Here is a 27775-nt window from a genome sequence, read left to right as displayed (position 1 = left end):
ATCAAGAGTCGAAGCTTGATTCACTTAGAACCTTTATGGGCCTTGGAACTTCAAACTAATTGATAGAACTAGAAGTAAACACAAGAGATTGCTTGAAGAGAAGCTTGTATTTATTAATGAAACTCTGATCTCCCTCGGTGTATTTATACAGACTAGGGGCTGGAAATCCTAGTCTGATTTGTATTCCAAGCCTTATTCTAACTGACTTCTATTACTAATAGGCCTTCCTGTACAAGACTAACCACATGCTTAAATTTTATTCTAATAAAGAAAACACATACCTTATATGCTGCCCGCTCAAGTGGACGGAAATATAATTCTGCCACTGACGCTATCAATTACAGTTAAGGACTGCAATAAAATTAAACTAAACTGCTGGGTAGCAATCCTAGGGGGTTTATTGGGCCCTCCACTTGGTCTTGGACTTGGAGGTTGTAGATACTGCATCATAATATGAGACATATATGTCTTAACCAAAGCATAGGGTCATAGTGCAAAATTTTGGCAAAACTCCCCATTTTTCCACCCAGAAAAACCACTGAAACCCTGAATTTTCGGCTATATGTCGCCAAAATTTTGGAATGTTCCAGTGAAATTTGCACCCCCCCCCCCCCCAAAAGAAAGAAAAAAAGAGCACAGTTTCCTGGGGGGGGGGGTTGGGGTCATTTTGGCTGGTTTTTGGTGTCTAGCATAATTTGGGGCCAATAAACACATTGGGAGTGTTAAAACCTAACCTAAAGGAGTGTTCTTGATCGGCGCATGCCCGCCTGTATGCAAGCAAAACTGGAAGTTTCGAACATGAATTTAAAAAATGTAAATATGCAAATGATGCAAGAGAACACAAAAGATCTTCATTAAATTGCAAGAATAAAAAAGTAAAAAAAGAAAAATTAAAATTCATTATACAAGTAGTCAAATATTTCATGTATGACTACGTAAGTGTAGGCAAGTACATAGTGATCCCATCATCTCAATATTAAGTATTGTGCCTTGGTGGATCCATCCCCTGTTGATGGTCCATCGTACTATATATCATGTTCTCCCCCAACATAAATACATACTGATCCCATGACATCCCCTGGTGATGGTTGTTGAGATAGTTGCAAACTGCAGCTCTGTATGCTGTATCATCCAAGCTCTGGAGAACTCTTGTCTAAGGGAAATGAGAATAGAAAGTATTACTTTTGATGCCCGAAAGTAAATAGAATTTTGACACTGAGTTTGAAAATTTTGTCCCGAAAATGAAGAGAATGTGAGTAAAGCTCTGGAGAACTCCTTCCCCATTCTTAATTGATTGTTGAGAAATAATTGGTCGCAACTAACATCATGGTTGTGTAAGATGGATCACCGCTTATGGGAATCTAAATCCTTTGTCACTACTAATCCTGATCTTACATAGATATCTTCTCAAACTTGGTTATATAGATTTGGTGTAAGAGAAACCCATTCTCAGGGATGGGCTATTTTAAAGTTCATTTAGTCTTTCTGGTGGCTTGGAAGGAGTTCAAATTGTCTTATAGAAGCTGGATTTAGTTTGATATTTTATAATTTTAATATATTTTTGAACTGATGATTTTTAAAGAATTTTCATCTCATGACAGATTCTGTTTCTCAACTGATTGTGCAATTATTGAATAATTGACTTTTGAATATTTATCTACAAAGGCTGTATTAAATTGTGCTAACTTTTTATGCCCCTCACCTCCCTCCCCCCAGTGTCACATACTTGAGGCTTGATGGCTCTGTTGAACCCGAAAAACGTTTTGAAATCGTGAAAGCCTTCAACTCAGACCCTACCATTGATGTACTGCTACTTACAACACATGGTAAGATATGAATTTTTGCAGTAAGTACTTCTGACTTAAAATTGTAACTTACACAACATTCCCTGCAGTTGGTGGACTTGGATTGAACCTGACATCAGCTGACACACTTGTTTTTATGGAGCATGATTGGAACCCAATGAGAGATCACCAGGTATTTAACAATCTTCTTCTTTTTCTTATGTCAATACGTCATTCTAATACAAAATGTGTGAGACCTAAAAGAAAATATCTGTAGCAACTTTTTTCTTTTTGAGATTTGCCAAGGAGGCTTTCTTTGTCTTGGTAGGAGAACTTTCAAGATCTTTTGAGATATCTCTCTTTCCCATTTGCCTAGATGAGTAGATGTGTGAGACAAGCTGCCGTGCTAGCACATAGGGTCTCAAGTCTTGACTTGAGTTGTACTTGATGATTATCATTTGAACTTTGTATTGTCAAGGAAATTCGCCTCTAATAGATGTTGCTATTAATAAGTTTGATACCATAGTTCCAACTATTCCTTTGACTGGATCATTGACTAAAGCTAAAGTTTTTTAAGGCATTAGGGCATCCCATTAGTAAACTGGTCTGTACCACTACATCCGAGTTTGATAATATCGATTGATTTGCATATGCAAAAATATTTCTCATCATCACAGTGGATTTGTACCTCATATTGAACTATGAACATGTGTAATGTATAAGACTTGTTTGAATTTAACTTTACGCATTAACTTAGACCATTTTAAGGTTTCATGTCAGCATAATCGTTTCCCACTTGGAGTCCAAAGTGGAAGTCACATTTACACTCTTTTTTTCACAACTCTGAGGTCACTAATGTTTCAACTTAGCTGGAATAGGCTGCACAACAAGTTTCAGCCCAAATGACCCCTAAATACTCTTAGACATGGAGCCCTGAATTGGGGGGAAATTTCCACCTACGCAACGAGCTGATTCTCTTTTTGACTTGGCAAGATGGGCCCAAGATTGAGATCTTGAATCATGGCTTATCCTTGTTGCTGTTAATGTTAGCAAGTTATATTGGAGTAGGAAAGGAGGGTCTGAGTGAAGGTTCTTTCTCTAGGATTTGAATGAGATTGTACCTTTAATCTGAGAACTATATTTCTTTTTAGGACAATTTTGTGAGTCTTTGTTGTCTCAGAATCAGGTCATCTTGGAATATGAGAGGGATAAGCTGACTGAAGATTCTATCTTTAGGGTTTTGATGATCTTCTAACTTCTATCTAAGAATGGTAGTTCCTTTTGGGACAGGTTTGGGAATCTATATAGTCATGCTTTATATGGATGTTTTTATTAAGAATTTAATTTGAGCTGCAGAGGTAGGATTTGAACATGCTCAAATGTTGATTTTTCCACACCAGTACCTCTAGGTGTAACAGTTCTATCCAGTTTATTTAGCCGAATATTTTTGTAAGTTCTACCAGCACTGCTGGATGGGATGGGCCTGACTGTTGGTCACAAATTTACCTGCCAATGCAGTCTGAATTTCATTCTAGTTCAGTGCTGTTATGGAAGTGAATTTATGTAAAGACAAATTGGCGGAGCAGGTCCCTGACATTTGCAGAATTGGCACCTTCCATCCAACATTAATTGGTGCTCAGGGTCTGTTGTTGACTTGTTATTTAATAAGTAATGAATTATACAACACATGGTCCCTAATTTGTCGGCCATGTCATCCGTGGAACCTTCAGTTCTCTCTCTCTATAACAGCATTCACCTGCGAAAGCAGTTAGTTTTTGGCACCATCTCAACCACCTGTACTGTAAGAGTCATCACCAGACCGCTGGTATTGTGTTTTTCCTTTTTCCCCCTTTGCTAATCAAGTGACAGCACTCAACAAGGTGGCTCCTGGCAACAATTAACTGTCTCGCTGAAATGTGTGAATTTAAACTCAGTGATTGCCTATATCTTTTGGAATAGTTGAAGTTCAAGAGGGGGTGGTCTGATTTCCCTACGTTGTTTACCCCTTCTCATGTTCCTGTACAGGGGTGGAAAGGGGAGTGGTAATTTGGGACTGGTGATTGTATTGGTGGGGAAGTTAGGTAAGTTAGAGGTGGTGAGCTTCTGATAGAAGAACTGAGCATATTGAAGTGGCCCAACGACAGGTGATTGCTGACCTTAGCAACTCAGCCTCTTTTTGTTCAATTATGTTCATTCTCCATGTTCAAAACAGCAGATGACCTGCTTCTGAGATGCTAGCCTAGCAATCTCCTGTTCTGCTAATTGTAAAGACTTGGGTCACACAGCATTTTGTAAAATGTGGAATAAAGTTTATAAAAAAACATAAATGACGCAGTGAAGTGGTGAGAAAGGATATGCATAGCTTAGGCCATCTACTATGGCCTCAAATAAAGCTGATTGGAAGGCAAGGATCCATGTAGCTGATGCCATTTAGTTGGGAAAAGGTTTGTTGTGGTGGTGAGCTTAATAGAAGGGTCTGCTGAGGCAGCAAAAAGAGGATAGCAGAAACATTCATCCAGCTTTTCTGTTTTTTGGCTTTCAATTGTGTTGGAGAAGTAGATCAAATTAGCTGTGTTAACTGCAGTGAATATTGTTGTTGGAAAAGGGTTCCATCAATATGACACCCCTTTGTTGCTTGAGGAACTCTACTCCCTAGCTTAGAAACATAGCAAATTTATCAGAAAGCTTTAAACAATAAGGGTAGTTGAGTTAACGGATGGTTCTCAACCTTATTGGGTCAGGCGTCAACTTGGGAATCCTCCATGGCATGTCTTCATGTGAGAAACGACTCAATAAATGCAGTTTATGTAAAATGTTTGAAAATCTTCTCCTGTGGATGATCCGGGGCACTAATGTGGGAAACTGTGCAATTGGTGGTGGGTAGTAGGCACTGTCACGGTAAATTGTGGGTGCCTGCCACGCACTTCACCCTCTGTATTTGAAGATCAAGATTTCCTGCTGCAAGGTCATGGATATGGTGGGATCTAGAATTTTAGATAGGATTAGATCAAAGAAAGTTACGTTTTCCTCTCAATGTTCTGGTATTCCAGGAAGCTCATTATACTTCGTAGTTCTTATCTACTTCTAACTTCAACTTCCAGGCAATCCATCATTTGTTTTCTGTTACCATCTTATTTAATTAAAGACGAATTAGATACTGTCCAAGACAGCTTACTAATTAAGTCTGATTAAATCAAACTATAAGGCATAGAACCAATTACATGGGTCAACAATATCAGAATTGCGTAGGATTTGAGTTATGCTTAGACTGAAGCGAGTATCTTGCTGCAAACTCCTAAATTTGGGATTCATCCTAGGCCACATAAATGCATCATTAGAAGTTTATGTTTTAAGTTGTTGAACAGGTTGATGACGCATCATACCTTGTACCATTGCATCATTTTATTCTCACTGTTTCTTTCATTAATTCAGGCCATGGACAGAGCTCATAGGTTGGGTCAGCGCAAAGTAGTGAATGTCCATCGTCTTATCATGCGAGGAACTCTGGAAGAGAAAGTTATGAGCCTCCAAAAGTTCAAAGTTTCAGTTGCCAATGCTGTTATTAATTCAGAGAATACCAGCCTTAAGACTATGAATACAGACCAATTACTTGATCTATTCACATCAGCTCAAACCAGCAGAAAGGTAATATTGATCACTCTCCGTTAACAAACAGAGAAAATCATTGTATGTACCTACAATGGAAAATTAAATTTAATTTGGTCCTCTTAGGCGAGAGGCATGATAAAAACCTGAATATAGGATCTTAAATGGTTAGAAACCACATCCAAACTTGCTTTTTGATTTAAAGGATAAATATAATTCTCTCCTGCTTGGTGGGGAAGACTAGATATTTAGTTCTTCAACCATGGGTTAAAGTATAACCATGATTCTTTAATGGTTAGACATTCTGCTAATTCTCACTCTCGTTTCCTACATTTTGGATTATTTTTGGATCAACCAGGGTGCTGCTGTTTCAAAGAGCTCAGACGGCGGCTTAGATGGTGAACCAAAATCAGTTGTTGGTGGGAGGGGGTTGAAAGCTATACTTGGTGGACTGGAGGAGCTTTGGGATCAATCACAATATACAGAGGAGTACAGTCTCAATCAGTTTCTAACAAAGCTTAATGGAGCTTAACAGCTGAATCTAATCACAGCCAATGTACAGTGTGTATTAGTTGTCTGTTGGCTCTCAATTTTGATGCTGTTGCCTTAATTCTTTTTTCCCCCTTCTTTTTGTTTTATTTAATTGTAAATGGTCATTGTATTTCTGGGACGCTGGCTGAAAGAGGAAAATGCAGCAATCTGATCATCCGGTCTGGCAGATATATATATATCCTGTTTATTGAAGGTGGTGTAGGAGGGAAAGAGGGCGGCGAAATAGAAATTTGTATTCTTTGCATATTGTATATACTCTCAGCTTCTCAATATAATGGCATTGCACCTGTTTACTCTTTCCTGGTAATTTTTCAGTGATTCTCCTGTATCATGTCATTGGGTGAAGACATTACAACGAGGCAAATTGTTTTCTAACAGGGTATACCTATCAGAATCACTTGCATTGGCTATGAAGTTGCAATTTGGGCAGTTTGGTTCACACAGATCTGAGAATATTCAAAACAAGGGTCTTGGAACCCAACTCTGTAACTTCAGGGTCTTTTTGAGGGGTGAGTTTCAGCTCTAAACATTTACAGGAGGGTTTTGAGGTACTGCTGCATAACGTTGAAAGGGTCAAGAAGTGCCAATAATAGGTTCGTATACGTTGTTTCATCCTGGTTGGTATAATTTCATCAGGTAGGGATTTCTCTGTTTTAAAAGAAAAATCTCAGGTCTTTTCTTTGACCATGAGTGGAAAGTAGATATGTCATTAAACAGGATAAGAGTACCATATACAACAGGAAGCACGACCATGTGTGACATGTTAGCATGTCAACATTTTGTTGTCTCCATATGAATATAAATGAACTCGTACCTTATTTTTTCAGATGGTTGAAGTTTATTCATAAGTGAGACAGAGAAGGGATATGTATTGAACATACAGATGAACTTCTAGGAAGAAAAAATGAGGGAAATTTCCTCTCTTTTATGCTGACTATTCATTTGTTTGTATTCTCTTGTCAAAAATTATTGAGATTTCCTTAGGGCCGGTTTGGTTATTTGTGTTAGGAGATTTCAAATCTCTAGGTTCATGATTCATAAAATAAATTGTTTGGTTAACCTGAATCTGTGGAATGAAAACCCTAGAGAGTTCTTTGTTCTTGTTTGAAATTCGAAGTTTGGATAATTCCGTCGCAATGTTTAGCTCTTTTATAGTAGGGGTGACCTATAAATATACATATTCATGTTTTTAGTGTAAAAAGATGAATCTCTAGATTTCATGAATCTAAGGATTTTCACAACCAAACCGGTATAAATCTCACATTTATAGAAATATCTGGATTCATATAACAAACCAGCCCTTACAGAAATTAATTAACTATTCCCTCTCTCAAATTAGCCTTTAATAGGTTCTTATCTTTCAATAAACTATTGCAGGTGAATCACCCTTGGTGATTGTTCCTCTTGAGGGGTCAGTTAACAAAGAGCTTTGTGGCTCACCTTTATTTCACTTGGATCCTTCTGGCCAAACTATTTGGACCACTTGGACCATTTGACCTTGCATAGGAACTAAATTTTGGCAAACATGAACTACATTTGAGCCAGAATCGACAGTGAAATTAGGCTTGGGCTGAAAAGCCTAGTGGTCCAGTGTGTGGTTCATAGAATCAAAATTAATTAGGTGTTTAATGGGAACAAAGTGTACTGGATATCCTAGTAGTATTTGAAGGGCTTTTGAAGCAAAGTTGCAGAAAACAAAAGAAAAGAAGCTGATTTTTGAAAAGTCAAATTAATTCTTTATTATCTTAGTGGACATTTGATAGCGAAACCTCAGGAGGAAACAAGTACATGAAATCTAATCTAATGAGGCATTTCACATCATGAGTAATCTATTGAAAAATAGGATTCCAGGGAAAGAAAGACTGTTTCTTCCTCTGTTTTCTTACGAACAGTTCTACTCCCCATGCATTTCAGAGAAAGAGAGTCTACCAAAACCCAGGTGACCCAACTGATACAATTCCATCCAGACACTCTCAGCTTCAATTCCTGCACAGAAATCTTCTTTCTGTTCTGCTTCGTCATCATCTATCCCACGTGGAATTTGGTATTCCAATCTTCTCAAATTTTCATGTCTTTCTATCACTCCATCGACATCCCTGTCCATCGCTTTCCTTCTGCCATTACTTGCAGATTTGTGAGCTTTCTTTTTCTTTTTCTCTAACCCCAAACATCTCCTACCCATCATCCAAGGCACCTTCACGAACGCAAGCGCCAAGAAGCTCACCACTGAGCAAGGACAGCAACAGATGGCTACACAATCCGCCATGAAATTAGCTGTGCAAGAACTGCAGTACTTTCCTGAACACTTGATCAGATCTCCAGACCCATCATCCACTTGACGATTTTTTGTAACTTTCCCATTTGATCTTCCAATGCTCCGGTTCCAACGTGAATCGCGATCTGGGTCTTCGCCCATTCGATCTCTTCAATTGTGTCCACCTGCAAAATCAAGCTTTTGATCGAACACTTAAAAAGAGTGGTCCTCTCTTCCTCGTATAAATAATTGAGAAGGAGAAATTTCATATATCTGATTAGGAAATCAGTGGTATTAGGAAATGTGACAACTTTAGGTTTCCAAATGAATTGAATGACATGGATCCCACAAATGAGAGTTCTAGAGACAATAAAATCCTCCGGGGAAAAGAAGAAAAAAGTTAAAATAAAAAACAACAACTCAGAAGCTTAGACGAATTAGCCCATGAACATGAAAAGCTTAAAGGGTAGGAGGGGCATGAGAAGAGCATTTGATAACTAAGGAGGAGAAGCAGGTTGCGTAAGGTAATGCCAAGCTGAATAAAAGAGGGTCGTGGGTTTTTTTTTTTTTTTTTTTTTTGTTTGTTAAGAATCGTGGGTTGTGTGAATGATTTAAGACTAAAGGTATTGTTTGCAGAGACGGTCAGGAATTCAGGAGAATCAGTAATGGCAGAGGAAGGACGGAAAGGAACAAAACCTCTAAAGCACTAAAACATCAGAAATGGCACCTGAGAGTAGAAAGCTTAAAGACCTAGATTCGTGAAACACTTTCTGTTTACTGCATTTTCTTGAAATTTGGCAATCTCTCATGCCTGACCTAAATCGGCTTAGCTACAAACCATCATCCTCACCCTTCTCAGTGACTCCCATGTGAAAATTGCAATGCCTAGACTCTGGAAAGAGAAGAGAAGCTCAGGAGACCTGACTTTGTCAGTTCCTCTGACTAGTTAGTAGTAATTCGGGAAGAATACCATCAGTTTCCTTCCTTCTATACAGCTTTTCGCATTATGGTTTCTGAACAGAGGATAGAGAAGTTAGAATGGGATTGATTCATGAATCGTTCATCCCTTAAATTTATTTATTTTTTCCCAGAAAAGGGAAAATGGCAGTAGCAGAGTCTTCAAGAAATGGTAGTGAAACAGTTTCCATTACTCATTTTAGATTTTGTGGAGTTGGTTGAGACCAACGTGGACACCATTACCATACCATGTGAATTTGATTCGTTCTGATTTTGCCCTAGAAGCTATGAGTCTATGACGAAGTTGCAGAGATGAGAATTGATCATTACATGCTACATTATGGTTTAGTAGAATAAAAATGTTACCTTTGATACTAATTTACTTCCTCTGCAACTGGGTTGATTGTTTGATCTGAAACCCAAGAAGAAGAAGAAGAGAATTCGAGTTCAAACAAAGCTGGGTTCTCTGCAAGTTACTGTCGATGAACTCCCAGTGAAGTACAGAGCCTTGTATCTGATCCGAGAGGTCGCTTTCGTTTTCACGCATTACTGAAAGCTCTTCTCGCTGAACTCGCTTTCTGGGCGTGGGTGTTTGTTTGGTTTTGATTGCTAATAAACAAATCTGAGAGAAACTGAAGTAGTAGCAGTGGAGTGAAGAAACTTCATCAGATCATCGTTGAATTTGATGAATTAGATTTGTTTAATTAACCAACATTAATGGAGAGTTTTGAACGACCTATGGTTTCATGATTCCCGATGGCAGCGAATATAGGACATGAACGAAGACCCCACACCACACACACACACGCTTTCTTGGTCTATGTTTTGTAGTACGTGGGTCTCTGCTGCAATGTTTGTCTAATGCTCATGACTCTGGTGGAGAAAAGAAGAAAAAAAAACTCTGTAGCACTGCAGTGCCATAGCTCAATGGATCCATGAGATAGTGCATGTGAAAGTGTTTATGCAAGAAAACAAATTCAATCACACTTCAAACTACTGTAGGAGTTTTAACTTCAAGTGGGGCTATGGGACCATTTTACACCTTTAACGTCCTTTGTTCACTGTTATGGTTACGGTTACATAAGGCGATGATTGGAAAGACGAATGCTAGGTTAAGGGTTCAAATTTTTTGGGGATTAGGCCTAGATGATCTCTTTAGAATCAATGACAAAAAGCTGACCCAGATTAACTTCAAATCCAAAGAAGAAACATTCAAGAGCATCTGTTGAATAAGAAAAGATTCTTGATGCATCTATGATAATGTAGATATTGTCCTGAGAGTTTGGAGCTATGTAAGTTAAGCAAGGAGTGTAGGCCAGCAATAAGGTTTTGTTTTGATTCATCCAAAGGATAAACATTCACGAGCAACCATTGAATGAAAAATGATACTTGAGGTATACCTATGACCATCACAAATTTAGGGCTGACTAAGATAAGCAAGGATCTGGGCCAGCAATTAGGGTTTGTTTTGTTTTAGCTCTCTTATTGATTGGGAATTTGCTCAACTTCATCTAATTATAATCTACTTTTTACAATTTAAAATGAATCAAGTGACTAAAAACAAGGGTAAAATTAGAATCTTATAAAGTATTTTTTATTTAATTTTTATCTTATCATATTAATATTGCATGTTAAACCCTATAGATGTCAGTCACAACTCATAAGAAACATTAAAAACTTCATTATTTTAGATCTAGATCTTCATAACCCAAAAAGCCAAAACTATGTTAGGGCTTTCATATCCAGGTCTTTGTTGACTATCCTACTTCTACACATTTTTCTAACAATTCCTCTGACATCAGGCTTGGTAATACTTGCATGGGCATCAACACTTCAAAAAATATATTAAAACTAGTTGGACTGTTAAAATGACAATTTTTTTTCTTCTTCTCTTATGAGATGTATAAAATTCATCTAGGCACACAAATGTATGGGCTCTTTTCAAAAGAATCTTGGGTAATGTGTTAGTGGGATTTTAGCACACAATTCGAGAACCATTAAGATAAAAGTGTATTCTTAAGCAGTGAGTCAGGATCTCATGTTAATGGTGGTTAATTTAATGCTTTGGAGTGAATCTACCTTTAGATTATTATTAAATCTCCATGGTGAGGAGATTCTCTTTTCCATCATCATGCTCCGAAAGAGACAACTCATGTAGGTGTTTCATCAATTTCACTCTTTTATCTTTTTCTCTTCGATATCTACCCACCATCCTCTGCTCCTGAAAAAGCAACTTGTTTTGTATGATTGCTTTAAATAATTTCTACCCTTGTGGTTCACTGCAGATCCAGCAATTCTGCTTCTCTGTCACTGATGGCTTCACGGTGAAAGCCTGAAGGTGATTTTCCTAATCTTTCTCTACTCTCTCTGCTCTCTGTTCCTAACAATGTTTATGTTTCATTTGCTCTCAGGAATCACTGGATTGGCTCTTTTCAACAGCCCTGAACTTGTTGGTTGCTCTGTTTCTATCGCAATTCATGAACATGTTTAACTAGAGGAGGCAAATGTCTTGGGTTTTGGAGATCTTTCTTGCTGACCATTTTCTTCTACAAAAATTTCAGTTTTCTTCTGCGATTCTGTTTTTAGAAGTTTTGCTTTACCAGGTTTTGTTGAAAAACCAAGAAGGAACTAATTTGCTCTCTCTCTGTTCGTCTCTTCTTGCATCAGGAATCCGGAGTAGGCATGGTGAAGAGGAATTTTAGCAGTTGACACTCATGACTGGGTACCCTGAAATCTTTTTAACCCTAAACTTACTTTCTTCTCCATTTTATGTCTTTTTTGTTTCAATCTTCTCCTTCATCAACTTTAGGAGTACTGAAGCAGGATCTCATAAGAACTCATAAGAGGTGAATTTTCACTCACCTCACCTGATGTTCACTTTGCACCCTTTCACTTTTTGTTAGTTTTCTAATGAGAAGTGTAAGGGAGCTGAATAGTGACCAAGAAAGGATAAAAATTGGGAGGCAGAGAGAACCCTAGAATTCTAATTGGCCATGGCTTATTCATTGATGTAATTTTCGGATTCCGCTCTTCTACCCAAGAATTGTACTCCTCTCATATCCCTCCATTACACAATTAGGAGGGGATTCATCGTCTCTAAGTATTTATGGTTAACTTTATCAATATTCAGAGGTGAATTTCCCACCTAAATGTGTGGTGGAGGGGTGTGAGTAAAGCACAATTCCCTCCTAAATTATACGGTGTCTTTGCTTTCGACATTATAGGTCATATGATCATGAATAACATAATAATGTTGAAGTATACTCATCTAGGATCATTAGTACTCTACTCCCTTTGAGACAAAATCGAAACTACCCTTCCCCTTATATTGATTTTTATTCTACTACAAGAATAACTTAAAAATCAACGATACATACTTCATTATGATTAAAGGGAAAGAAAAGTTTCTTCACCAATAATGTGAGGAAGTGTCGACTTTGTCTGTAGGAGGCAGAGTAATAATGATCGTAGGTGAGTATATTTTCTTTTTCCTCGTGATGGAAGAGAATTTTTTCTTACTTTAATAAAGAATAAAGTTTATCCTTCTCTCAATGTGAATTTCATTATTGGTCATTGAATGAAATTTTTGTCTTCTTTGGTGCACTGCATTGCCTAGTATACCATTAGAGTTCATTAAACAACACACATCACATATTTCAATTCTTACTCTCTAAGATGCAGTAATTTTTGTTTAGTATGCTTTTTAAAGTACACTGGATAGTGCACCACAACTTGAGAGGATGCAGTTGCATAATATTACTTGTTAAGTTGACTAAAACCTAAATGCCTTTGGCTTTTTTTATTTTATTTTATGAAATTCATAGGTTTTAAGTTCGACCCATTATCCATGTGGTGCATAAGTCGGTGTACCATTCACTTGGTATATTTATTCTGCCAAGTGTATAGTGCACCGTCCGATACACCACATAGATACAACGGACTTAAAAAATAAAGGGTTTTTATCCAATAGTAAAAGGTGAGTGACTTAGTAAAGGAAACTTGGATTTATTTTGATGAAGAATTTTTGTCTCCCTTTATTTGCATGAAACTCTTGAGCTAATTAAGGACATTTTGATCAACTCCTTGAAATAACTAAAATAATTATGACCATTGATTTTATCAACCAATTCAATGGAATATGAAAGACTATTTCTCTTGGTTCCTATCTTATCCAATCTCTCTTAAGTTTCACCTTTATCTAAATCACCTTGTAACGACTATTTTTAGTAACAAGTTGCATAATCTCATGTAACTACCAAAATAACTCCATGGAGCAAAGATTCTCTACTTTTGTGTATATAAATATATACTATAACGTGAATGGAAAACAATCAATCACTTTAACTTAGGTTGAATTACTTTGTGCCCAAAAGATGTATGGATATCTCTCCAGTCCAGCAGAGACAATTTCTCTTTCTTTTGATCCTACTATCCACATTACAAACCTAGCTTATGAAAATTGGGTTCTTGGTGATCAATTTCTTCTAACTTGGATCAATGTTAAAAGACTCAACTGAGTTGAAGTAATTGTTTGTTTTTCATTCATGTTATAGTATATATTTATATACACAGAAGTTGAGAGGTTTTACTCCATGGGGTTGCTTTGCTAGTTGCTTGAGATTGGATAACATGTTACAAGAGGTAGATGATTTAGATAAGGCGAAACTTAAGAGAAATTTGATAAGGTAAAACTCAGTGATGTAGATAAAGAAGAAATTCAAGAGAGATTGGATAAGCTAAGATTCAAAAGAACTAGTTATTCACGTACCATTGAGTTGATTAATAGATTTCCTAAGGAAAAAATCACCATGGGTGAGGAAGGACTAATCCAAAATCCCATCCCAACTTTTCTAGATGTGCATAAAATCTAGAGTTTGGAATCTCTACTTGTAGGGGTAGAGGAAGAAGTTCTCATCACATCCTTCCACAACAAATTCAGGAGGGGGGCTTACCTCTGAACACTGACAAGGTGGACCAATCACTAACAAAGTAGATAATCTTTGGTCTATCTTGTCAGTATTCAGAGGTGGGCCCCTTCCTAAATCTGTGATAGAAAAGTGTGAAGAGAACACAATAAATGTTTCCAACTCTAAAATCTATTGGACTTTTGATAACCAACAAACAATTGCCAATAATATAATTGTCCTTGCAAGGGGCTACCAAATAGTTCACCAATTCTTCATTGTTTCTCTCTCTCTCTTCATTATTCTCTTTTGGTTTAAAAAAATTGCCAGGATTTGCAACAAAACCTGATTTTATAAACCTTGTTTTTATTTTTTTGGTAAAATTTTATTAACCTATTTAGAACCAAGTCTATATTCATTTCCATTTCATAGGAAATAGAGATTTGATGAATAAATACGGTATAATAATGGTATGATTTATTTGTATTCAATAAGATAATGGGTATGAGGTAAATTTATTTGATACCATAGCAATAACAATTTTATACCAAATTGATACTCTTGAGTGTGGTGTACCTTCAAATTTTCTCTGAAAGAAACAGTCATGAGACTTTGTGGGTAGTGCTGTACTATTAGATACCGTGCGGTTACCACTTACTAGTAACTTTCGCACCCATGTTACCCCCTGGCTTGCTTTTCTGATCTACTGATGGTCAAAAAAGCTTGTCTGGCGACAGAGAGCAACACAGAAACACGGCAATGGAGGCCTATTGGCTGTTGGGTTAAACCGTTATAAGTGAACTAACTCTGCCAGATGACTAGATGATGGGAGCCAAGAACTGGTAACCCCTTTCAATCTTTCTCTTAACTCTCAACTTCTAACCTGAAATTAGAAATCTTTTTCTCTAAGGCAGATTCCAATACCGCCATTATACAGATCAGATATTCCATTTGGAGCCTTGTTCATTTTCTCGTTAGGGGAGAACAATGTGCTCTCTTGATGTTTCTCAACCATATAATAGAGGAAGGATCTACTGGGGTTCAACCGTTGATTCATTTTATCAGTATTTAGAGGCGGGTTTCATCCTATCTTCTGATTTATAGTTAAGAAACATCAAAGGAACACATTGTTTTTCCGGAGAGGTGATCCAAACTCCTCGATTTTTTACCATTCCTAGCCATCCAATGCTGATATATGCATTGATCCACGCGAGTTAAATTTGAATTCAAATTCAAATTCTTGCCATAGTTGTGCTTTGGAGATGAGGTGTCACCTTGGATGGAGGAATATCGCCTCATAAACGGATCAACTAGCCTATTGTGTTGATACCTAAAAAATCTACACCTACTTGAGAGTCTCGAGGAGAGAGAGAGAGGAGCACCTGAACAAGGGAACATGCTTGAACCGTACTATACAGGTAAGAGAAAACCTATTGGCCGCCTTGCTCCTATCCTGTTCTCCCAAATTTGAGAGACTTCGAATTTAAAGGGAAGCATTAGTATCTCTTTTAAGAAAAACTGTTTCCACTTACTTCAATCTTCTACCCTTCGTCCCTGGTACAAAGGCACTCATTCTGGAACTTATCAATTGAAATTAGTGCTCAACATTGCAAAATTCCCTTGGCTTTGGTGATTCTTGTTGGGTTTTCAGAGGCGAATTAGATATGAGGAAGGAAGGAAGACTGAGGGTCTGCAAGAGGTTGGAAGGAGAACCATCATACCCATCTAAGAACCTCATCGCAGAGAGGAACAGGAGGAACAGAATACAAGATAGGCTCTTTACTTTACGCTCCCTGGTTCCTAAGATCACCAAGGTTATCACTTATCACTTCATCTGATTCTTTGAATTCTGGTTTTGATTCTTATGTATGTTCAATGCCAACCCTTCCTCTTTTGCAGATGGATAAAGCTTCTACTCTGGGTGACGCAGTTAATTACATTGTGGAGTTAAAGGGAATAGTGAAGAGGCTTCAGGATGAGTTGAAAGAGCCGGAAGAGCAGCAGCAAGACAACAAAGACATTGTACGTTTACAGATCCCAAACTCAACTGGACTTGGGGTTCAAGATAATAGTGGTGATTCTTATGGCTCTTCAAGTATAAATGGCATAGAGAGGCCATCTCAGAAACAGAAAGTTAGTAATATTTTGAAACAGAGCACAAAAATTATCATTCTAACTGTTACTGTTTTGTCTTAAATTCTTAGTTTTTTTGTACTCAGGTTGAAGTGGAAGTGAAGAAAGTTGGGGCCAAGGAGTTCCATGTTAGGGTTTGTTGCGAGCAGAGGATAGGTGGGTTTAGTAGACTGGTGGAGGCCATGAATGGGTTAGGTCTTTTGATTACAGATGTTAATGTTGTTAACTTCAGAGGCAAGGTCTCGAGTGTTCTGATTGCAGAGGTAAAATTTTGTCTACCAGAACAACTTGGAATGAGTAGATTTCCATTAAAATTGGTTCTCAAACTTACATGTTAGCTGTTGTTCTTACTTGAAGGCAAACTGTGAGGAAATCCAAGCGCACCATGTGAGAGAAAATGTCACTCAAGCTTTAAGATGAAGTCACAATGGAAAGATAGATGGATCGGCAGCATTACCATCTCCATGTTTTTCTAATTTCTGGTTACAGATTGTTGGTTTGAACTGATTTTTAGCACAGTTAAATCTGCTAATCAGATCCATATCATGTAGAAACTTGTGAACTTGTAGAGGGAAGTGCTCTGTAACCCTTGCTGAGATCTTTCAAATTATTTTGAACCCCCCAAAAAAAACCCGAAGCTTTTGCAGATACAACAAAGGGAAATCAAAAGAATTTCCCCAAATTTAAAAAAGGAATATCTTGCAATGGGAAGAGAAAATAGGGTTTGTACCAAGTTGGAGTAGGATATTTTGTGAGCAACCATCTGTACTACTACTACACCAAAGCAGGGGCATGAGAAGACATCCAAGATTCAAGTCATTGACATGAAATAATCATCTGTAGTTGTTTTGCCCTTTTTCTTGTTTGACTACAACCATAGCTACCTGCCCCCCTCCTTTTTCTTTTCCTGCTAACCTAATGAACATCCTTTACTCCAGGAGTCTGTTGTCAGTTGTCACCTGTCACCAATGAAAAACTGGATGACTCAGGAGGTAGGCTGCATTTCAGTGTGTACAAAGATAACAACAAAGGTTTATTCCTGACATCAACAAAACTAATCTCAATATATGGTTTATCTTCAAATATTCTGCGGGCACAAATCTTATACCTGACTATGACTCATTGCCTGGGCTCAGCTATTGGTGAATGCAGGAAACTCTAACAGAAACCCCTGGGTTAGTGATTCCTCAAGAAAACAAATTGAAAATTTTTAAGAGCTGTATGGCCTTTGCATCAGCCAATGGAAGTCATTAGAACAAAGACAGCATCACCAAATCATAGTGGATTAAAAATGTTTTTACTAAAGTATAATATTCCATTGATACAAAATGACAATGAAAGGCCACTTTTGTCATAAATCATACAATGAAAAGAAGGGGGAAAAAAATACTATCAGCTACAACCACCCCGGGGGGGTTCTCTTTCTCTTTTTCGTATAATAGGGCCAAGAAGAAGTGCTGAAAAACAAAGGTTTGGAGAAACGAATGCTCGCAATAATCAGGTCAAGTGAGTTGGGCTTACAGAAATTGATTGTTGTGAACATCCAATATGCTGAGATTATGATTGTGGTTCTAGATTCTAGCTACGAGAAATAAGTACTTTCTCCCAAGGAACTTCCAGAATCAGATGCAACTGAACAGCATAAATGGATGTACCCCTTGAGATGTAGAATCCCAGCAGTATGGCAGCATCATTTGTTGGGGCATGTGTTGTTGGAGATCTGCACACCACCATTTAGTTGTGTTATGCCATGAGTTTGCCAGCACTTGAACACTCACTTGAATCATCACTCCAAGAACTCTTGGATTTGAGTGGTACCTCTCTAGAGTTGCTCTCCCCACTGTACATGCTAAATTCAGTGCTATCACCACCAAGTGCCAACCTGCGGAATTGCTCCATGTCTGCTGACCGCTTGTTCGCCTCAAAAATTGTGCTCTGGCCAACTTTCACACCATTGGTCAGATCTCCCATCTCACCCTCAGTGTCCAATGCTCTTACAACCTGAAAGAGAAACAAATAGGGCGTTGGTTCAACAAATCCATGCGCCCAATGCACATCAAAGCCAAAACAAAAGAAAAATGTAGAAGGAACCACAGAAGTGAATGGGAAACTAGTTAAAAGGCAGGAAGCTGCAGTCGTTATTTCATCATTATTATTATCAGAATCATTATAACATTATTATATAAAAAATTAATTATTATTATTATTACTATACCACTACAGCTGCTGCTGCTGCTGCTTTTCGTAATCACTCAATTAATTCTAGCAAGTCATGAAGAATCTACTTATTCCAGACTTTCATATTTATTGCAGAAACAAGCATTTAACTGCGTACATCGAGTATGCCAAGCTCATGGGTTCTTCATTCCTTCGAAATCCTGAAAGCTAGGAATAAAAGAAGCAAAGCAAAAAGAAGGTGAAGCTGAAAATGATATGCTTTTATCACCTGTGACATTCGGGGTCGCTTTTGAGCAGAATGGCGTACACAAGCAGCAGCAGTCTCGATCATTCTACGCATCTCACTCTCAACAAATCTGCCTTCAAGCCTTGAATCTACTAATTCTTCAAAATCGCCAGACTCGATTGCATGGTTCAAGAGTGGCCTCGCCTGCCAAAAATCGATATGAAAGCAATCATCAAACGAAGGAAAGTTAAATTCTAGGAGACAAGAAGTGGTTGAAAAAATCACTCCCAATTGTGTGCTGAATGATCAATTATTTTTCTGCAAACTAAGCTGGATACACAGAGGTGTAAGGGCTACCCTCTAGGAAGTTCAGCACATAACAGAATACAATAGGGGAATAATTAAGATATAATTTTGTTTCAATGTTAAAGATTTGGCATAAAATTAAGAATCTTGGTGTAATAAATACACTCAGACTAAGATAGGAGTTAATTGCAGTTTGATTCTTTTTGAATAATTCAAGTTTGCGTGTGACTGCTTGCATTAGCCATACCCACTCTACTAAACTTTCATCCCCCAAAGGCTGAGTTGCATCAACAGATTTACGCCCTGTCACAAGTTCTAGAAGCACAACCCCAAATGAGTACACATCTGATCTATCTGTCAATTTGCCACTTGATGCATACTCCGGTGCCATGTACCTGAAAGACATTTTTGAGGTAAGTGAGACTAAGCCAATTTGAAATTTTGAAGAAAGTACCAATGTCATGTATTTGTATAAGCATTTATTGGAGATAAAAAGAAAGATAAAGTGAGGCTATTTCTTTGTGTTACAATTAGATTTACCATCAACAGCAGGAATACTAGGAGACGTTTAGGTGGACTACCAACTTTCTTCATGAATCTCTCCTTAGAGATCTTCCTAGCTTGAAAAAAGACATTCTGGCTAATTTTAATCAATTTATATGTAGTTTATTTTCAAAATATTTCACTTTTAGATATTCTCACTGCCCATAGTGACAACAGATTGGAGGGTGCAACTACCTGAGCAGCTTGATAGTTTAATCTATTAATTCAAGGGAAGATTTATCTTTTATCTTACTGGTTGGTCCTTTTATCATTCTGCATAAGCACCATATGTCCCAGTACTCTGTATGGTTATTCAAGATGCTATTCATAACACTTGGGAATGTAGCTTTTACCAATTAAACTAACTTTGAGAACTCATTGAAAGACCATCCACAACCTACCCAAATGTACCCATAACACGAGTTGATACATGCGTGCTAGTATCATTCGTTAATTTCGCAAGCCCAAAGTCTGCAACCTGCAGTTTGACTGGTGTCAGATCAAATATCTGAAAATTGGATTTTTCAGAGATACCAACATGTTAAGAAGCAGATAAAATGAAAATTTTAATGATAATAAAAGGGCTAAGCAAAATATGCATGCCTGTGCTTCAAAGTCATCATCCAAAAGTATGTTTGCTGATTTTATGTCTCTGTGGATGATTTTTGGATGACCTGCAGAAATATTGGAGACAGCTTAAAGAATGAGAAAATCAAGTTGCATTAACTGTTTACTTAAGTAATTAGACGTAGTGCCTAGGAAACCCAATACACAGAAACAGTAATATATTGTATAGTAAGTGCATAGTAATATTGTAAATCTGTTGATATATGAATATTTGTAGATAGAGTGTATCACAGTTGATCAAATCATTATACCCACCAACCTCCATATATAAAATTTGTAGACAGAGTGTGTCACACTTGATCAAATCATATTAATAATGACTCATGAGAATTGTTGATATATGTTATGTTGCCCTTACTCAACATAGTTGTCATGACAACCCAACACTTGTCAGGGGCCTGGATATAAGACAATCAAAGCACACAACAACTATGTACTTAACAGCTTGAAGTTTTACAATAGGCAGTTGTACGTTGTAACATGATATTAGAGCAATCTCTTGGCTGTCTTTCCCTCATGTGTCTTTCCACATGTATGGGTTCATCTCATTCTTCCTACACATAGGAGGTGTTTGAACTTGGGAATGACTTCATATACATGTTGGCCCTTCTACCTAATTGTTTGAGCTTTTTGGTTGGATCATAATGTGGTATTAGAGTAGGAGATCAAATGTCCAATCATTGGTAAGAACAAGGGGATTGATTGTGTTGTGTGTTATTGTTCTCCTACACTTTGTACCCTTGGCACCAACAAATGATGGTGCAAATGCAAAGCTGTGAGTGTATCTGGGTTTGAACATGCAGAGGTGTCATTGTCCTTAGATAACAGCTAAAGTTTTAGAACAAGTGGCTGTAATAGAACAATACTCATCAAATTCAAGAATGGACAGCTGAAAGTAAAGAATGGATGGCTGTACCCAGTGCATAAGGACCCAGCATTCAGCAGGGTCTGGGAAGGGTCAAATGTACTCAGCCTTGTCCTTGTTACAAGAAAGGCTATTTACAGGACTTGAACCCATGACCAAGTATTCAGCAAGTGAACACTTGACCAACACACCAAGCAAAACCCAGATTGAACTTTACAGTTCTTACTTGAAATCCAAAATTAATGATTTGTTGCGCCATATCTCATTTTGAGGATGTGATCCAATGAACTACCTATAGAGGATATGCAATTTCTAGATAAAATCGTGGATTTAATAAAATAAATATTTTCATTACACCTTTAGCATTAAATACATAGAGTGGAGTTCTTATGTTCTTATGTTCTTATGAGTGGGAATGAGAATGCTTCCTCATCATGCAGGAAGAAATATTGAAGTGTTGTGAGTGGTAGCAGATGAGATACTCACAGTCTTCATGAAGATAAGCCAACCCACGAGCAGCCCCAATCGCAAGTTTAACTCTTTGAGACCACTCCATCACAGGGACTCCTTTTCCTGAAAAAGCATGCATCAGTTACATTTCATAACAAAGAATAGTATAACACCTTGCAGATCACACATGAGAAAGCAGATTTTTCTTTGTAGTAATCAAGTTACCATGCAAATGGTGTTCAAGTGTATTATTTGGAACAAATTCATAGACGAGCAATCGCTGACGCTCAGCAATGCAATACCCCACCAAAGAGACTAAATGCCGATGGTGCACACGGCTAATGATCTCGACTTCTGCTTGGAATTCCCTTTCCCCTTGTCCACTACCAGCCTTGAGCTGTTTCACTGCAACTACCCTCCCATCTGGCAGCCAACCTTTGTAAACACATCCAAACCCACCCTCTCCCAGAATATTATTCTGAGAAAAACCATTTGTTATTTCCATTAGCTCTTCATAGCTGAAAGATGACTTAGCACCCATGACATTTGCATCAGCTCCAGGACTATATCCTCCATTGTTTGCATAACCATTTACATGTCCAGGAGTTGCCATGGGTTTTCCAGTAAAGTAGGTATCTGCTTGCCCAGATGGCGATTGATAGTAATACCCATCTACAATAACAATGGTTGAAAATTAAACCATCAAAATCATGACCCCAGAGAGAGGAGTTTATGGGAAAGTCAAGTGTTTTACCTGGTTGTACAGAGAGGTTATTGGGAGGAGGTTTGTATTGGGCTAAAAAAGCCTCTTGTCTCTTTCTCCTTCTCCTTGCTACACAGCAGAATATGAAGAACGCAACAATCACCACTCCTGCCACTGTGAATCCAATAATGGGACCCTCTTGGGAAGAGGTGGAAGAATCAGAGGTTGATTTTGCTGAAGGAGGGGATAGTTTTGGGACATTATCTGAAGTAGTTGATTTAGATGGTGGTACATTAGAGGAAGTAGGTGTTTTGGTTGATGCTGCGGGTGGTGAACTAGATGCATGTGGCGGGGTTGGGACAGCCTTGGATGGGCCTTCAGCTGATGGAGGGGAACCTTTTTCTGCTGGTGGTGATCCTGACTTTTTTCCAGCTGGTGGAGGGGAAGCATTAGTAGCAGGTGGGGGAGGTGTGGATGTGTCGGAAGAATCAGATGGAGGAGAAATCACAGGTGTATCGGGAGAGCTGGGTGGATGAGGGGAAGCTGGAGGAGGATGAGATGGAGAAGACTTTGACACTGGCGGAGGTGGCGTTTTCGATTTAGGAGACTCATTTGGTGGGGGAGGATGTGATGGAGGCGGATGCTTTGATGAGCCGCCAGAACTTACTGGGGGTGGAGATGCTGGAGGAGGGGGTGAAGAACTAGCACCCGATGGTGGTGAGGTGGTGGAACTAGCCGGTGGACTGGATGCCGGAGGCAAGGAAGTTTTTGGTGGAGGATTGGCCTTTGATGATGCAGGCGGGGGAGAACCATGTTCCTGGGAGGGTGATGGTGACTTTTGAGCTGGAGCAGGAGAATCTGCAGGTGAAGATTCGACAGTTTCTTTGGACAAGTTTTCATCAGGAGCGGGGGGAGTTTCAGCTTTAGGACCCGAGGATTCTTCTGAGATTAACACTCTCCCCGGATTTGGATTTTTCATCTTTCTTGCTATAATTTCCACCTCCTTTCTAACATCTTTCTGAATCTTATCCCAAGTCTTCAGTTCTTAATCTCCATATAAGCGGTATACAGATCAAACCAAGTAACCCTGGGAAACAGAAATATCACTTTTTGTTCAAGGTAAACAATCGAACAATTATGAAAAAAACTCAAAAATTCCTAAAACCGAAATTCAAATCATTCAAAAATTCAAGAACTAGATTGTTCTGCTGTGAGATGAATAAAAACCTGGTCGAATTAGTATAAGCTAACAATGCCACAATCTTCATCCCATGTTTTCCATCATCATCTGATCAAACAAAAAATCTCCCTTTCCCTGAAAGATTCCGGCAATGGTGTCGGAGATTCCAATTACAATTCAAACAATCGCCAAAAGCCTCCCTCAGAATTATTCGCGTAACCTTGAGGACCTCCAGATATGGCTCTACCTTCACTAGCAACAACCCAACAAACTCCTTTCGATTATCCATTTCTAAATCTAGCTATGACAATCGTAAACCCTAACTGCTGCTCTTCCTCTGTGCCTTTTTTTTAACGTTCTCTCCTCAATTCTCGGTTTACCGCGCAAAACTACGATGACTTCTTAGTCTTTCAGAGTTCAAACTCCAAACTTATCTTGATCTAATCACAGTGTGTCTGTTCGTTAGATTTGCGACAGTCGTTGTCTCGCGCTCTTTCTTGTAAGAAAGAAACCCCAAAACCGTCGTTTAAATTTTTGATTGAATGGTCTTTACCTTTTCAACTATCCGTTGTATATTAAATGACATAATCATCCACTACTGTTTTTTGGTAAGACATATTTATACACATATTGTGCGAGTTCATGTGAGATCCACTGATTTATCGTATTTTAGTTTAATTACTTCAATAAATTTTTTTTAATTAAATAATAACTTTAATAATTAATTTAATCAACTATACAAATATACAATGTTATAAAAACAATTAATTTAATTAGTTTAAAAATTAAATTAAATTTTTTTTATGTTAGGTCGTTGTTTTCTAGAAGGAATAATAGAAAAAATAAAAAGAAGGAAAAATATAAATTGAGAAAGAAAGAATACCTATTACTTAAATAATTGATTAAATTGAAAAATAAAAAATCAATTGGTTTACGCCTTCCTAATTTTCTAAGGTTCTGTTTGGTTACGTGAGAGTGAAGATTTCAAATCTATGAAGTCATAATTCATAAAATTAACTGTTTGGTTAACTTGCATTCGTAGAAATTTCACTATGAAAAACTGTTTGGTCGACGTGATTTTGTGAATACACAAATGTTTAGTACTTTTATAGTAGAGATTTCACCCCATACACATAAATCTTCAGATTCATGTTTTTATTGTAAAAAATGAATCTCTAGATTTCATGAATCAAGAGATTCATGTAACCAAACATGCCCTATGGTTTTTTGAAAATAATACTTAAAAATTGAGAAATAGAGAGTGAATAATTGACAATTGTGGAGATGTTTTAGGAAAATTCTAATGTGTCCTAGTTTTTCTAAAATTTTTCAAACTACCTAAGCCGAACAATAATTAAACCCATAACCTCTCCACTGAGAATTGAGGTTCTCAATCATTCCACTAATCTTCCATTGGCATTAAGTTTTGATTTTTTATTCCTTAAAAGTAAGGGTTTATTGGTAACCGTTGGCACTAATCTATACCCGTTATCTTTATCTTAAAATTTTATTTTTAATATTCTGAGGAGGGAAAATAGTGGTATTTTCACATGCGGAGTGAGAAAAATAAAGAAAAATAAATAAGAAAGTACCCCTGCCCCTATGTGGTTCCGCCATTGCATCCGGATTTGAATTACCTCCACTGTGGTGCACGATATACATAATTTTTCCTTCTCACAGCCCATCTAACACAGCAATACACTTCGGATCCATGGAGTGTATCAAGTAGATTGTGAGAGAATAAAGTTGAGTGCACCGTGGACCCATCTAGAAGCTTTATATATATATATATATATATGAATTGTGGAAGGCTTAGAATTGTCCACCAAGTTTTCATAGAATCTATTGGTGTTCACATGAATCCAAATTCTCACCAAAACGTCAACCATATCAGAATTGATTTGGTGTAGTTCAATTGCTTCAAATATAAAAAGATTTTGTATAAATAGATCAATGCAGAACAAAAATCTTAGCTAACTAATTTGAATTGTGTGACTCTAAATTCAACAAAGCAATGTAATTCAAGCAAGACAAACTTGTCCAATACAAATGAAGCCTAATTTAAAAAAAATCAAATGTGAACTAAGCTCTTTTTTAATAGAAATAATCAAATTTTGGGGCTAGTCAAGGCAATTAGGAATGCCTTACGTGTCTAGCAATCAAAAGAGCAATGTAGGTATACAATTTAAGGAGTCGATCACGCTATTAGTCTCCTAATAATTAAAGTGAAGTAGACATATCATACAATTTTGGACTTTGGTGTTAGAATATATAAAGAAAGAAATATAATTTGTCTGCTCTAAGTATACTTAGGAAGTAAGAAAGGAAAAGATAATAGGTAGACTTTCCAAAGTCTTTTCCCCCTTTTTCTTTCCTCTATAATTCTACCTTAATGTATCTTTTTTCTTTATTATGTAGCATTTAATACATTTTGTGTTGACACAAAAGGCTCACAAAAGGGCTCCCTAAAGATGTCTCGACCCTTTAATCTACCCTTCATTATTTCACAAATTTTTGAAAAATAATACAAGAAAAAAGAGGCGTATAGATTATTTTTATACATCATTTCAATCTCACTTATGGTCTTACAAAGATTATTCCAAGAGTTCGAATATTCTTCAAGTCAGTTGAGAGATAATTATCTTAAGAATATAGTCGAGATGTGCATAAAGGGACTCAAAACGTCAAACTAAAAAGAAAAGTCGATGCACCTTTTTTTTTTTGACATCACAGCATACCCAAAATGACTATGCTTGGTTAGCAAGAAATGAATCAAAATGGAATCCATGGATTTCATTTATAAATCAAAATCAAATCTAAGTTGATGAAGACCCATACCTGTCTCCAAAATTCCAATGGTTGAAAACCCTCGAAAACCCTCAGTCCTTTCTAGTCCATTCAAATTGGTTGGTAAGCACATAGTTATTAAACTTGCTCTACTTCAATGAAGAGCCAAAGCTATTAGATTGGACCCAAATGGGAGGTGGGCCTTGTGGTTTAATATGATTACAAATTAAGTCTCTAATCTCTAGCCCTAACTTCTCTTTTACCAAAAGAAGAAAAAGTTTAAAAAATTAAACAAAAATAGCAAGAAAGAGAATATTAGTCCATGCTCATGAGTCAGGTTTATCCATCCATTATAACCTTGTTTTAATTTTCCACGATCATACATTTAGGGGGAGTCCATCGTATCACTGTTCGGATATAAATTTTTTTCTAAATATGTGGCGAAGAGATATCAAGATAAGATTATCTATATGTTCATGCGTCAGCACCCACGGGAGATCGAATATCAATTATTAACCATATGGAGAGTAGGCAATAGCCGACCAAATAATATATAATTTTGGAAAGAGAGAGAAAGGTTGGTTGACAACTTAGCACACGTCAAAGTCTAATGTGCAACCATTTTTCCATCTTCTTTTTGTAGGATTGGTTTGGCTGATTCAAAATCAAACCAACCCTTTCCCTACTTCATGCATTTCGGGTCTTGTTTGGTATTGAGTATTAAATACATAACATCGAGCAGTTTACGGTCGAGATTTCGATCTGGACTGTTCGTTTTACACAAGTGTTAAAAATAACTTTTGCAAAACAAACGGTCAAAATCGAAATCTCTATCCTCATTTCCATCTCGACCATATAGTTTGCATTTCGATGCATCTCGTACATTTCTACTTGCTTTCTTCCATTTCAAGACAACAACCAACATACTTTGAATGGGGTTCCTTCTGATTTCCACTTGCTAACAATTTAGGAGTTTTGGGCCTCTTGGCACATGATAAATTCATAACTAAGAAACAAAAAAGAAAGATATAAGAATAAAAAAGAAAAACAAAAACTAAGTAGAAGAAGATAAGGAAACGCTGAGTCATTTGATTGAGATAAAGCTGAGTTACTCTAGTGAGTCTGTGTGAAGTTTCTCAAAAGCCTTATCAGGTTTGAACTTAGAACCAAGATAAGGATGAAAGGTTCAATGTCTACAATCGATCCTCCAATTTAGAAGTCATTGTAGCTGAGCCCAATTTAATTTTTGAGTGTTCAATAAGCAAGTCTATTTTCAGTTTTTGGCGATAGAGACTTTTTTTTTTTTTTGGTAAGATTTAAATGCATGAAAGTAAGGAAGAAGAAATATTCTAACAAATTTACTATTTCAAGGTGTCCTAGGCATGTGGAGCCTCACCTCCCATGTGACTGTTTGTCCTTTTCATATTTTTAGGTTTTTGAAGAAATTAGTAAGCCCTATCGTGGCAACTTGAATTTCCCAACCTGTATTTATTTATTATGTGGAGAGAGAGATTTATAATAAAATTTGGAAAATATTTAAAATTTAATTATTGTTTATTATCACCTTGATTTCATGACTTCAAATAATAAACTATAATAATAATAATAATAAAATTAAAAATTTTGTAATTTTACCAATAAAACATCCTTATGCCGACATATGCACCACATGGATCTTGTTAGGGTAGTGCATTGATGTGATGGTGTTACTGGTGTATTT

At 37.2% G+C, this 27775-nt stretch overlaps 4 protein-coding genes across 5 annotated transcripts in view; 2 read left to right on the top strand and 2 right to left on the bottom strand.

Annotated features, from left to right (window-relative positions):
* RGD3 (ROOT GROWTH DEFECTIVE 3) overlaps positions 1-6755 on the top strand; it is a 52771-nt gene extending 46016 nt beyond the window's left edge. The window contains exons 26-29 of the mRNA XM_089165023.1: positions 1717-1826; positions 1895-1977; positions 5217-5429; positions 5749-6755. Coding sequence (XP_089021149.1) covers positions 1717-1826; positions 1895-1977; positions 5217-5429; positions 5749-5922 — 580 coding nt within the window. The 3' untranslated portion in view covers positions 5923-6755. The remainder of the gene's footprint in view (positions 1-1716; positions 1827-1894; positions 1978-5216; positions 5430-5748) is intronic.
* A 771-nt stretch (positions 6756-7526) lies between these two features.
* LOC149007023 (uncharacterized) lies at positions 7527-10004 on the bottom strand. The gene is made up of 2 exons (XM_089166182.1): positions 9520-10004; positions 7527-8381 (listed from the first exon to the last, which is right to left on the bottom strand). Exon 2 carries the CDS (start codon positions 8356-8358, stop codon positions 7837-7839), a length of 522 nt encoding a protein of 173 aa, XP_089022308.1. The 5' UTR covers positions 8359-8381; positions 9520-10004; the 3' UTR covers positions 7527-7836.
* Positions 10005-11339: 1335 nt separating this feature from the next.
* LOC149007022 (transcription factor ABORTED MICROSPORES-like) lies at positions 11340-17475 on the top strand. Of its 2 annotated transcripts, none has more exons than XM_089165335.1 (6): positions 11340-11491; positions 11565-11875; positions 15709-15871; positions 15957-16079; positions 16277-16453; positions 16548-17475. In XM_089165335.1, the coding sequence occupies exons 2-6, from the start codon at positions 11868-11870 to the stop codon at positions 16608-16610; spliced, it is 534 nt and encodes a 177-aa protein (XP_089021461.1). In that variant the 5' UTR covers positions 11340-11491; positions 11565-11867; the 3' UTR covers positions 16611-17475. The 2 variants fall into 2 exon arrangements, with proteins under 2 accessions (XP_089021461.1, XP_089021460.1); XM_089165334.1 differs by having other exon boundaries at positions 11341-11491; positions 15957-16190.
* Positions 17476-17674: 199 nt separating this feature from the next.
* LOC149007021 (proline-rich receptor-like protein kinase PERK12) lies at positions 17675-23782 on the bottom strand. Its single transcript, XM_089165333.1, has 9 exons — positions 23316-23782; positions 22140-23175; positions 21611-22057; positions 21422-21508; positions 20047-20117; positions 19845-19921; positions 19148-19295; positions 18637-18798; positions 17675-18191 (listed from the first exon to the last, which is right to left on the bottom strand). Exons 2-9 carry the CDS (start codon positions 23065-23067, stop codon positions 17934-17936), a joined length of 2178 nt encoding a protein of 725 aa, XP_089021459.1. The 5' UTR covers positions 23068-23175; positions 23316-23782; the 3' UTR covers positions 17675-17933.
* Positions 23783-27775: the final 3993 nt, after the last annotated feature.

This window comes from Hakea prostrata, chromosome 8 (genome assembly GCF_041222555.1).
Source record: "Hakea prostrata isolate BN-2017 chromosome 8, UWA_Hpros_2, whole genome shotgun sequence".
In the NCBI taxonomy this organism is placed as follows: domain Eukaryota; kingdom Viridiplantae; phylum Streptophyta; class Magnoliopsida; order Proteales; family Proteaceae; genus Hakea; species Hakea prostrata.
Note: the sequence above shows the minus strand (reverse complement) of the source record. Positions and strands in the feature narration are given on the sequence as shown.

What these genes read in the sequence shown, in the direction of transcription:
- LOC149007023 (XM_089166182.1), bottom strand. Translation starts at nt 8,358, where the DNA reads ATGGGCGAAGACCCAGATCGCGATTCACGTTGGAACCGGAGCATTGGA.
- LOC149007022 (XM_089165334.1), top strand. An exon ending in TGGTTCCTAAGATCACCAAG is followed by an intron (nt 15,872 to 15,956) that starts GTTATCACTTAT and finishes CCTCTTTTGCAG; the next exon opens with ATGGATAAAGCTTCTACTCT. An exon ending in GGCCATCTCAGAAACAGAAA is followed by an intron (nt 16,191 to 16,276) that starts GTTAGTAATATT and finishes TTTTGTACTCAG; the next exon opens with GTTGAAGTGGAAGTGAAGAA.
- LOC149007021 (XM_089165333.1), bottom strand. Translation starts at nt 23,067, where the DNA reads ATGAAAAATCCAAATCCGGGGAGAGTGTTAATCTCAGAAGAATCCTCG. An exon ending in GGCTTATCTTCATGAAGACT is followed by an intron (nt 20,118 to 21,421) that starts GTGAGTATCTCA and finishes ATATTTCTGCAG; the next exon opens with GTCATCCAAAAATCATCCAC. An exon ending in CGTGTTATGGGTACATTTGG is followed by an intron (nt 19,296 to 19,844) that starts GTAGGTTGTGGA and finishes AATGTCTTTCAG; the next exon opens with GTACATGGCACCGGAGTATG.